This window comes from Larimichthys crocea, chromosome X (assembly GCF_000972845.2).
Source record: "Larimichthys crocea isolate SSNF chromosome X, L_crocea_2.0, whole genome shotgun sequence".
NCBI lineage: Eukaryota > Metazoa > Chordata > Actinopteri > Sciaenidae > Larimichthys > Larimichthys crocea.
Genome location: NC_040020.1, coordinates 6060024 through 6072570, shown reverse-complemented (window position 1 = coordinate 6072570; position 12547 = coordinate 6060024). Strand labels below are relative to the sequence as shown.

The 12547-nt window shown below is 41.0% G+C and overlaps 1 protein-coding gene across 6 annotated transcripts in view; it reads left to right on the top strand.

Annotated features, from left to right (window-relative positions):
- Positions 1-12547, top strand: part of lrba (LPS-responsive vesicle trafficking, beach and anchor containing) — a 179095-nt gene that overhangs the window by 25892 nt on the left and 140656 nt on the right. For all 6 annotated transcript variants that reach the window (XM_027283138.1, XM_027283139.1, XM_027283142.1 and 3 more), the window contains 15 exons: positions 301-401; positions 1326-1421; positions 2678-2799; positions 3555-3681; positions 4402-4521; positions 5699-5845; positions 6667-6864; positions 7861-7994; positions 9334-9442; positions 9856-10008; positions 10364-10532; positions 10672-10751; positions 11213-11275; positions 11937-12034; positions 12294-12386. In XM_027283138.1, coding sequence (XP_027138939.1) covers positions 301-401; positions 1326-1421; positions 2678-2799; positions 3555-3681; positions 4402-4521; positions 5699-5845; positions 6667-6864; positions 7861-7994; positions 9334-9442; positions 9856-10008; positions 10364-10532; positions 10672-10751; positions 11213-11275; positions 11937-12034; positions 12294-12386 — 1810 coding nt within the window. The remainder of the gene's footprint in view (positions 1-300; positions 402-1325; positions 1422-2677; positions 2800-3554; positions 3682-4401; positions 4522-5698; positions 5846-6666; positions 6865-7860; positions 7995-9333; positions 9443-9855; positions 10009-10363; positions 10533-10671; positions 10752-11212; positions 11276-11936; positions 12035-12293; positions 12387-12547) is intronic.

The following is a 12547-nucleotide window of genomic DNA, read 5'->3' as shown; positions in this document are numbered from 1 at the left end:
TAATGAAAGAAGCTGCAGGACTCCTGGAGTGTTCTCTCTATTTTAAGACGAGGATTTCAAGACTTAGCCTCTAGTGGCTGTGGCATCGCTCTAATATTGAGTTATTAAAATGCCAATAAAGTTAACATGCAAGTTTTTTCAAATAGTAAAACCAGCTAAACCAGCCAAACTGCAGTCACTTGGAGCTTCCTCTCACTTTCAGAGTAGATTATTATATTTTCTCTTGCAACATGTCATGTTCAAGCCGTGTAAGTTTCTGTGTTTTAACCTCTCTCCTCTGCTTTGTGTTGGGTCTTGCAGACTTACTGGTGGACATGTTGGGTGTGCTTGCCAGCTACAGCATCACAGTAAAAGAGCTGAAGCTTTTCTTCAGCAAGCTGCAGGGGGAGAAAGGCCAGTGGGTGAGTCAGAGTCATGCCACGGTGATCTGTCTTGGTTGTCTGGGACCAGCATGAGGAATGTGCTAGCAACACTTCAACTGCTGCCATCCCACAGGCCAATGCTCTCATCACATGGACTAGATAAATCATGCGAAACCAGACTACTACTCTACGCTGGTCTTAAATCCAGAGCTGCTGCTGTACATTATTAATACTAGGTTCTCCGTGAGATTACACAAGTTCTGAATTTAGGTTACTTTTTCCAGTCTATATTAACTACAACATTAAAACAGCATGAGCCAAAAAGACTTAGTTAGGGAACATTAGTTTTCTAAAATAGACTGAGCTGAGTGTGGCTATAAGCTGAACTTAAGATGTATGATGCGTGTAGAGAAGACAAGTTACTACATCCAGGCAGAACCAGTGACACACAAGGGGAGACGGATGAAGCGAGGAAGAGACGCAGAGTAACACATTGATCACTGACACAAATCAAGATGTCAAAGGCAAGTAGGGCAAGTTGCTTTTATGCTTGAAAAATGTCACCTCACTCTCCCTTTTTCAAGCCAGCGCTCCTGTCTTCCTTACGTTTTTTGTGAAATATCCTGGAAACAGGATGAACGGGGATAAGTGCACTTTTAAAGTGCAATCATCAACAACCTTGTTGAAAATCTGAACCATTTATAGGATTTTTTTTATCACATACACTGATGCAGCATCACTACTGATGGGTGTACACTATTCTGTATAAGCAATGTGCACTTTAATCAGTATATCATGAAGTCAAATCTCTGTCAGTGTCAGAGTTTGTTGTGTCTGAGAGGTAAATTTAGAACAAGCAGAACAAGAACATGAACTGTAAGTGCGTACCTAGGGTCCTCGTGTTTTTCTGTGTGCAAATCAACATCCTCAGTTGTCTAAAATCTTTTTGTTTTCTTCCCCCAGCCTCGTCATGCAGTGAAGCTTTTGTCAGTTCTGAAGTACATGGCCCACAGGAACGGCCCTGACTCCTTCTTCAGCTTCCCAGGGAAAAATGCAGCTGTGAGTATACTACCTAATGTCACAGTCACAAATCACAGACAGAAGAAAACGATGTTAGTGTTAGACTGAAGCAAGATTTACCACTAGATATTAACGGAGAAAATGGTGAGCTATCAGAATGTGTATCCCCACTGGTGAGGCTATTTTCCTTCATCATATAAAGATATGAACGACTTCAGATATTACATGATGATTTTTCCTGAATCCTTTCATAGTAAGTGCTTTCTAAGCTGAGAGCAAGCCACTGACCCATGCAATCTTTCTCTAATTAATAAGCCTTATACATTCTTTTAGTTATTTTCTAGCCTGCCATTACAACTCTGACCCTTTTTCAAACCTCAAATGCTACTATACTCTTACTGAGATGTTGTTAAGTATGTAGAGGCAATGTCAATGTTCAATTGCTTCTCCCATTCTTAATGTATATAGATAGATATCACCTTGATTCTAGTCCCACTATATACTTGCATTATTGCATCAAGCACTCCATTTGATTTGTGTCCTTTATGAAATAATTCCTCAGCTGTAAGTATCTAAAGAAAATTCAGATTTTTCTAGTTGATATGTTTCTCTCAGGTCCTGAGAAGGCCAGTACAAATGTTCTTTCTCTAGTGTTAGTCTTCACCGCAGTGAAACTTTACAAACGCATTGTGTTGCTGATACCTGCAACATTCACCACACACATTGAAAGGTGCACTGTTGTTTTTGCCTCTTCCTGCCACAGGTTACGACGTAGTGTGTGTGTTTTCATTTCAGGGCAATTTTCTCAAACCATAATACATCAAGCCGACATTAATTGTAAACGATGAAGATGAATGAACTTCATTACATCAAGTGTGACTCTTACGTGTTGCATTAGTCTAGTCTCAGGCCTCTCACACAGTGTGTGCATAGCAGACATCTTTTGTATGTAACCCTCCATCGCCATGGTGATGGTCTGCTTGAAATCCATTAGTATGAGTCTGTGTGCATCAGCAGTGAGGTGAACATGCATCTTCCCCTTCTTGTGTTAATGAGATAGGAAGACCCGGGAGGACGCGTGCATGCACAGAAACAGTATTTAGACCAATACGTTTTTACTGGGGGAGCATGTACATCCGATACTTCTTCACTGGTGACATGAATTTCTCTGCTTTCAGACTGACCTATTATACGAGTCAACGGTGTTTTGTTCATGCTCATTGGGTCATTTCATTCCACAGCTGGCCAGGACCCACGTCTCATGCAATGTTCTGTCTGTTTTTTCCCCCTAACAGGCTATAGCTCTCCCTCCCATAGCAAAGTGGCCATACCAGAATGGGTTTACATTCCACACATGGCTCCGCATGGATCCTCTCAACAACATCAATGTAGATAAAGACAAGCCTTACTTATACTGGTAGGTAACCAGATCCTTCTTTGACCAGTAAACCTAGACCGTTGCCTTCCGTTTAACGTTTAATTGAATTTGAATACACTAAATATAGAAAGCAGAAATAAAAAGGAAAGGAAGTAGTGTACATTTGTAGTGTAAATAATCCAACAGAGGGGAACTAGATAGTGGTGTCTTAACTTGTGTCTAAGTGTGAACATGCATGTGTACTTGCTCCCAGTATAACCAAGCTCCTGCATTTGAAGTGCAGCTTCCAGCCTACTACTACTCATACTACCCCCACTATCTTTCCTGTCTCCTCATCCTTTGCTTCCTCCCCGCAGAGCGAGTAACTCAAGGCCTCTGATCATTTTCTTTTCAGCCAATAATTAATTTCCTGTCATAAATCTAATTTATACAACAGGGAACTGTTTGGACTTCTGTAAAAATGAGAACCAAGCCGGATTGGGCAACGAGCTGCTTGAAAGAATCTGTAATGAAAGCTCCTCTCCAGCTCTGTGCTCTTTTAAAAAGGAGATTAATTCACTAAATCACATGCAGGGGCCCTGTCTCGCTGGGACAGGGAGAATGATGGGAAGGGTCTGTGAAGTTGACAAATGATTGTTTGCTATCTTTATCCTTTTGAGACCCTTTTAAAAGGTTTATTTGATGTATTGGACCCTATAACTAGTGTTACCCGTTAATGTAGTCAGCATGAAAGTGTGTTGCTGCACTCAGTGACTGAAGCTGTGTGTTTATATTTTCCCTTCATTTCCTTTCAGTTTCCGCACTAGTAAAGGCTTGGGTTACTCTGCACACTTTGTGGGCGGCTGTTTGATAGTGACCTCATTAAAATCCAAGGGGAAAGGATTCCAGCACTGTGTAAAGTACGACTTCAAACCACAGAAGGTAGGAAAGGAACCAAAAAAAAAAAAAAAGGTTTGGTAACCCAGGCAAAATAAATATTCATGCACATTAAAGACAAAATCCTGGAAATGTCTCTGCAAATAGATCACAGAAATCACATGTCAGCACACACACAATCAATCACACGCACGCACACACAAACACATGCGCTCACACAATAAATCTTGACCTTGCTGTAAGAAAGAACTGTCATGTCTTACCTGACTCTGGGGAGAAGCAAGACTAGAAGGAGGAGGAATGAGGACGATGGGAGAGAAGGATTATCCAATACTTTCAGTCCCTTCCAGGCACAGCGCACGCTGAAGACCACTGCAGTCAGAAAGATGCTCTGCCTGGGGACAATTTGAAACATCCTCCTCCTTCCCCTGGGCATGAAGGCACCACCTTACCTCAATAAACCTCACGAGGACTCAGTACTCATTTTAGTTGATTTCACTCTATTTTTAATGCCTGCCTCTTTCATGCCTGGAAACCATAATAACCCATTTGTAACATTGGTAACCTAGTTCACAGGTTGTAAGGCTTAGGAGAAAACCAGAAACCTAAGTAGGTGGGACTGTAGCTTGAGGGGACTGAAACATGATGGAATAAGGCTAATTGAGTTAGGATTCTCACCATATGCTGACTTATTGATTTCTTGTTGTGTATTTAAGTGAGATACAGAAACAGATTTTCATTGTCTGTTTCCTTCTATTGTTGCAGTGGTACATGGTGACTCTTGTTCACGTCTACAACCGCTGGAAAAACAGTGAAATTAGCTGCTATGTGAACGGAGAACTGGCTTCTTTTGGAGACATCGCCTGGTTCGTCAACACTAGTGACGTAAGTAGCAACAATTTTAACAATTTTCCTGATTAATATCTTGGTGCCTAAACACATTTTCAATGAGTTGGTTCAAGGAACAGTTTGACATTTTTGGAAATTACGCTTATTATAATGTTGTTATGATCATAAAGACTGAAAACGGGGACCCATCCAAGACATAGTCCTCCTTAAATCCTCCTTAAAGCCACAACTTGATGCGTACACAAACAAACAAGCTATAACTTGGTGAGTAGTGGTCTTTACATGGTGGATTTTGTTACCTTCAGACAGAGCAAGGCTACCAGTTTCCCCCTGTTTCCAGTCTTTATGCTAAGCTAAGCTAACTGGCTGCCACCTACAAAAGAGTAGTATCAATCATCTCATCTAACAGTTGGCATATTTCCAAAAAAAGTCAAACTATCCCTTTATGTATAGGCCATTTGTATGAAGGAGTGTGTATTTGCAAACTGTATTACTGCATGAACCCTCTCATGGTTCAGTGTGCGGGAGCACATAACAGAGTTTCTGTCAAATTTCAATTTCAGAGGCAGATATTACTCCAAATACTGAAAAAAAAGTGAACCTCCTTCTCATGCCCTCTTCATTCAGAGATATATCTAATCTCAGTCTTAGCTTCCAGGGGGCTTGGGGGTAAAACCATTCTCTCTGTCTTTTAGCATGGATAGTACAATAGCAAATGACATTATATACACCCCCTGCGCCTCTCACACATCACCATATGAACTCTGTCAGAGTCCCTAGGATTGCTTTCTGTCATGCTGAGATATGAGATCCTTAAATCAAATTTAGTTAGGAATGAAAATGTCTCCACAGTGTAGAATAATCCTCTAGATGTGTCAGCATGTCAGAAAGCAGATTAGCAGCTGATTGAAACGTGGCCTCCGCCATTCTCAACACTTCTGCTCATGCCTCACTGACCATGACCGGAGGAAGATGAAACATTATCACGTTAGCCACAGTATGCTTTGTGATACCATTTACAGCGAGTGTTAACATGAATATGCCTTTTCTCTCTGTTCTTCACGGTTATTTTCGTTCTTGTTTATCTTTCCTTCCTGTCTTAATTCTTTGTTTCTTTTCCTCCACGCCACCCTCTCTCCCTTCCTTCCTTCTTTTCATCTTTTATTTGCTCTTTTATTTGGTTCCTCCCACCTTCTGTCATCTTCTGCTGCAGACGTTTGACAAGTGTTTCCTGGGATCATCGGAGACGGCGGATGCAAACCGTGTGTTCTGTGGACAGATCGGGGCAGTTTACCTGTTTGGAGAAGCTCTCAGCGCTGCTCAGATCCTGGCTATCTATCAGCTGGGTCCGGGTTACCAGGTTGGAAGACAAAAAACGTCTTTGATCAGATGTCTATGTGATATATAACAACTTACACAGACACATTATGCATTCTACTGATTACAATTATTTAGTTTTCTTCTCTATTTCATATCATGCATTAGGGCTTTTTTTTTTTTTTTTAAGACACAAAAGCTGTTTCATTACACCTTACAATGAATTATATGCATTTGATTTACCCGGTCAATTCATGATATTTTTCTCTGCAAGATAGTATCAGCGACAAACTGTGATGACATACTAACCTTAATAATAGATGTGTGCCATGTGTGCTCCAGTTTAAGAGCAACAATGTATAGAAAGACATTTCAGCCTTAGTATTTTAAACGGAAAGTTGTTGTTTTTTTATATTATTTTATTTGGAATTTTATACAAACACTACACACAGCCCTGACCCTGAGACATCCACCAACATACAATGAAAAGTACAAAAAAAAAAAAAAAATAATATATATCTATTCTTATATTAATATAGATATATATATTCTCTCTGCATGCCGAAATATCGTGCATCTCCAGTGTCCATAGCGACGGAAATGTCCATGCTGTAGAAATTGAAATTGTCACAGTCCGGGGATGTTCAGTGAGTATTATTTAATAAGGTAGTTTAAATATGCCACGCTCATGAGGGGCACGTAGTCCAGCATTTGGCACTTGTATTTGGCCTTGGCATAATCTTTAGTCCATTTTGTAATTTAGACACTTAATAAGTATCAACTAACGAGGTAGTTTGTCTGTCTTTTATTGTTCTATGAGTGTATGAAGCTCTTTTCCACTAAATATGTTCTTCTCCTCCTCAGGGCACATTCAAGTACAAGGCTGAGAGCGACTTGCTGTTTGCAGAGCATCATAAGACCTTGCTGTACGATGGCAAGTTGGCCTCTAGTATTGCCTTCACTTATAACCCCCGCGCCACAGATGCCCAGCTCTGCCTGGAGTCCTCCCCCAAGGACAACGCCTCCATTTTCGTCCACTCCCCCCACGCACTCATGCTGCAGGTAATTGTGCCTTTATGTAACATTTTGCTTGTATAGCAGCTGATAGTTATTCCCCTCGGAGTTGGAGTTGATATTGCTTACAAATCCATTATTTAAATTTAACCTCGAGTCACCATGCTGCACCGACATTAAAGCAACGTCGGTACAAATTCATTCACCACCTGTACGCCTGTTCCTTCCCTCCCACTGTTCCATATGTACCACCCTTTCTTCCTCTGCGATAATGAAAGTGGCCCAGTTGGCATCTTTTCATTTTAATAGCCTCATTAGGTCAGAGGTGCAAATGTGTTGAGCTTGCCAGACTGCTGCAGCTGCTGAAAAATGCCTTCCTGGTGCTCTAATTATGGGAATTAGCCTTCTTTGGGATAGACTTTTAGTTTGGAATGACATTCGAGTAATTTGAATTTCTGTTAATATTTAGGGGGTGAACTTTGTTGGAAGTCTTTCGTACGCTGCTTACAAATACACACACACCCACAGTGCACACAATGCCGTTTCTTCACTCATGTCGAGTTTTCTTTTTCTCAAGCACTAATTGAGTTTTCTCTCATGCCCTCTCATCAAAGAAAAGCCTTTGTTTCCTTTGTGAGGGAGGCGTTTCGCTCCCTCCAACACAAACTCGCACATAAACATACACACACTGTTTGAAATATGAATGAATACGTGACCTATATTTTCTGCTTTGCTGTGCCATGCTTTAAAATTCCAATCCTATAGAAACGAGAAGTTTGGCCAAGCCGCTGTTTGTGTCGCAACATTCTGTACAACACGAACACCAGCTCATGCACCAGACCTCCAGTCAAATTATGATTAGTTTGGCTTCTTTTGATGTTTTTTTGGCTGAATTTATTAAAGAAGCTACAAAAATATGTTGGTAATGGATAAAGAATCTCAATTTTGTTTAGTTGTGATGATACAACTACTTGTAAATACATAATACTTAAAATTTGTCATGTTACATGCTAAACGTGGCCACATGTGTGTTTGTTTCTGTAGGACGTGAAGGCCGTGGTGACTCACTCAGTCCAGAGCGGCATACACTCTATTGGAGGCGTGCAGGTCCTCTTCCCTCTGTTTGCACAGCTAGATTATTGCCAGCCCTCCAGCCACGAACTGGACACCTCCGTCTGGTAAACACACACACACTCTCACACTGTTTCATGGAACACTAAACAATCTGACTGGTAGTTCGATTGCTGTACACTGCTCAATTATATTATGTTATTTGTTTAATTAGCTAATCTTAATTTTATGCACAAGGGAATTATATTTATTAAAGAGGAACATCAAGATCAGAGTGGAGTTTGAAAGATGTGGGCATTTACCAGGCCACGGGACTGCATATGCGTGATGTCACCCACAGGTTTCTGAAGAGACGTTTTAAAGCTCAAAATCTCTGGCTCTCCACCGCCATGTTTGTAGTCCTGCGTCTTCCGTCTGCTAGCTAATCTAAAGATCGGCAAAGGCGTAGATCACTGGTTGACCTGAGGTGGGCCGAATGATGCCTGGGTGCTCAAAAAAGGCATCTGTAACGGCACCTACCTGCCAATCAAAGTGGCCACACTGTTAATTATGCATAACTTTATGACTTATATATTTTGAATGGGTGAGTTCTAAAAAAAACTCAGTACAGTTGTCATGAACGAGAAAATTAGCTATAAAGACAAAAACAGTTTTTTGTACCAGACTGTAAACATGTTTTTTTCTGCTGTGAAGTTGGACATTTTAACATAGGGGCTTATGGAGACTCGTTCTGTAGCCAGCCTCAAGTGGACATTCAAGGAACTGCAGTTTTTAGCACTTTCACGTTGGCTTCACTTCACAGTCACAGAGGTTGCCACTTGGGCCACATCAGACATCACCAAGATGCTATCATGCTGCATTATGGGAAACGTAGCTAGGCCTAGTCTCATTTCGACAGACTTTATGGAGATGCAATACTAAATCACTGCAGTACCTCTTTGAATATGCCAGCAGAGAAAAATACTGTATTTGAGATAACTAGAGGGTGTATGAGACATTATTGACCTTATTTTAATATTGGACTCACTGTCTATCTTTATTACTGATCTAAAGTAACATGTTGTTGAGCAAAAATAAAGTCATTAAAACCTTTCCTTTCATTGCTAGTGGCGTTAGAAGTAACATTGCTCTTTGTCGACAATTATCAATGTCTGCCTGTAGCATTTAGCAACATCTACTGTCTACCTGTTTTTTATATTTTCAACTTCTGAAGTGCTGCTCATGCTAATGAATTGCAACGTTGAAGTATCCACTGGCCTCAAGGTGTTTAACTCGAATCTGTCCTCCTCACACAATGGGGACACGACACCCTCATTCAATCACATTGCATGTAGGATATGCCCTTCATAGTCAAGGCTTTGTCAGCAGCTTACATAGATTATTGTCACTGTCTAACTCACACTCTCTGTCACTCTCTTTGTTTCTGTCTGTCTTTGGGCTTCTCAGTTGCACTTTGCTATCGTTTGTGATGGAGCTCTTGAAGAACTCGGTGGCTATGCAAGAGCAGGTCCTGGCCTGCAAAGGCTTTCTCGTCATTGGCTACACTTTGGAGAAGGTGAGACAAACACAAATGAGCTCAGCTGGCAAAGGAATACACGAGAGAGCCATCTTCAGTAGCTAGTAGCTGCACGTGATGAACCCAGTGCAGTAATAAGACCGATCTTAATTCCCTTAACACTGCAAACACACTAAGACAGCCACACACCAACACCAACACTTAATATGAGACAGACTTTGTTTTCCCTCAGCTGCATTTTGGAGGTCACAGCTGGCTTGTGTGCTTGTTAGGCAGAAGAGGAGCTCCTCCTCATCTTTCTTGGCATGTGTCCTTTCCCATCCCCTTACTGTGTCGTACCCCATTCATCCCTTTCTGCTCTTCTACATCTTTGACCCCCTTACGCTGACATGTCATCCTCTCCTTCCACCTCTCGTCGCCGCTCTCTCTCTGTCTCCCTGTGTGCGCTGCAGTCTTCCAAGGTGCACGTGACGCGGCCCGTCCTGGACATTGTGCTGGCCTTTTCCAGATACCTTAGCAACCTGCAGAATGGCATCTTGCTACTTAAGCAGCTGTGTGACCACATTCTGTTCAACCCTGCCATCTGGATCCACGCCCCTGCTAAGGTAACATGAATACACAGCAGCACATTCTCTTGCCGGTACTGGAGATAAAACACATATCGGTTACTACATACGGACGTGCACAGTCATAATTGCACTCTACATGGTGTTGCCCTACTTTTTATTTTCAGTTTTCGGGAGTTCAGCTCAGAGTTCAATGTTATCCCCCCCACCTGTGACTCAGTGACTGCTATTTAAATGAGAATGGCTTGCCTACAAGCCTTAGGGGCCTTAGAAGTCTCCACTTTCTTCTTATAGGAACAAAAAGCAAGGACACGCTAAAACTGGATTATTCCACCCAAACTATGAAGCGAGCCTGTGTGTGTTTGTGTTTTCATATGTGCTCCATCTTTTTCAGGTGCAACTGACACTTTACACTTACCTGGCAACAGAGTTCATCAGCACAGTCACCATCTACAACACCATTCGCAGGGTGGGCACTGTACTTCAGGTCATGCATACGCTGAAATACTACTACTGGGTTATCAACCCCCAGGACCGCAGCGGAGTCGTGCCTAAAGGCCTCGGTGAGGGCAAAAATATACTGTACATGTTCACGGTGTTCCCATTGCTCATCTGGCTCTTCTTTCAAATATATGTAGTAATCATGCATGTGAAGGTTGACAGATTGATACATTTCTTGCTTTCCGTTCTGCTAATTTTCAGATGGTCCGAGGCCAAACCAGAAGGAAATCTTCTCCTTGCGGGCTTTTCTGTTGTTGTTTGTCAAGCAGCTCATAATGAAGGTAAAGTCATGACGTCAAAGTCAAACAATCCCCCCCATGCCCAACAAAACACACCATATAAGACCAGATTTTATTAAATGAATCTAAATGCTAATATATCTGATCATTTCTGCCTGCTTTGAAAATGTTTTTCTACAAATAGAACCACATAAATTTAAAAGTAAGAGATATATATTGATATTGTGATGTGAGAATAGGTGTTATCTGGGATTTCCAGCTGCAGTGTTGTATTGTTTGATGGCTTTTCCTCATCTTAGAGTGAAATAAGCAATGATTGGCTTTCCATGCTTGTCATATTCACATTACTTGGGATTGCTTTTTATCTTGCAAGTAAAATATATTCACCTCACACTGAGTCTACCCCAAGATTCGATATGTTGTGGTTAGTTTAATACATTGTGTGCAAGTTAATATCTTTGTGTCGTGTGATTAGATCTACATATTCTGCAATTATATTCTAGGATCACGGAGTGAAGGAAGACGAACTACAGAGTATCCTCAACTACCTCCTTACCATGCATGAGGTAGGCATGTGTACTGTTGTTCATGCAGCGCTCACCAGCAGAGACCTCGCCACCAGATGGCAACATAACACAACTGTTCTGTTCCGTGCTCCGTCTTCCCACCATCGCATATGCAGAGCGAGAGCAATCCCTCTTGCTAAAGGCAGCATCGCTGTTCCTTGTTATTTTTTCCAAGTCTGCCAGTTAGAGGTCCTGACAGAAGTGGTTTTGTTTACAGTGGAGTGATGCATAACAACTGAATCAGTCAGATCACTCAGAAACGCAGTGAACCTTGTAAGAATAAAGGGTGATTACAACGTTGCCTGGAAAAGCCACCGACATGTAGCAGCCCTTCATTTTATAGAGCACATATTGTAATTCTTTAGTTCAGATGCTTGTCATGTATTCCATTATTTCCACTGGATCTTTCCTACTTTTCATTCTCCCGTTACTGCTGCTACTGTCACGACTAAACATCACAAGAATAACACAACAAATGATGCACATGCTGTATATTTATGTCATAATTTTGCATTGACATGTACAGCTGAGTAGGAATTACTCATTTAAAAGTACATTACTCTTCATATTTACTAGATACCAAATGTACGACTGTTTTTCTCAATGCTCTCCTTAAATGCCCCAATAGCCTCAAGTCCCTTCTTCTTCTCTTGTCCCACAGGATGACAACCTCATGGATGTTCTGCAGTTGTTGGTGGCTCTGATGTCTGAACATCCTGGGCCCATGGTCCAGGCCTTCGATCAGCGCAACGGGATTCGGTAATCATCACTGTTTTTATCATTTGCAGATGGGACTCATAGTTTTGTTAGTATGTTTTGGCTCAGAGTAAAAAAATAAAACAGACAAATTTGGAGCAGATTGTTTGAAATTTCCCAGCTTTAGTCTTGTGTCACTGTAGTTTAGTACAATTTTTTTGGTTTAATTAAATTCTATTTTGGAAATGGAAATTTCTTTTGCAAGAACATGGTTCATGCTACATTTTTTTTAAAATGTAATTTAATTTTGTTTTTTCCACAGTGTGATTTACAAGCTTTTGGCCTCGAAAAGTGAAGCAATAAGAGTGCAGACACTCAAAGTAATGGGCTACTTTCTGAAACATTTGCCACCAAAGTAAGTACAGTCTCAAATCTTGGTAGTATTTCTATTGTTTTTTTTTAAATGTCTGTGTAGTTCAGTTTATATTAGAAGTTTAAAATTATGTATATAAGCAAACACCTTTAATAGTAATAAAATTACTAATAACTGCATTGAAATAAAGTTTGTATAACAAT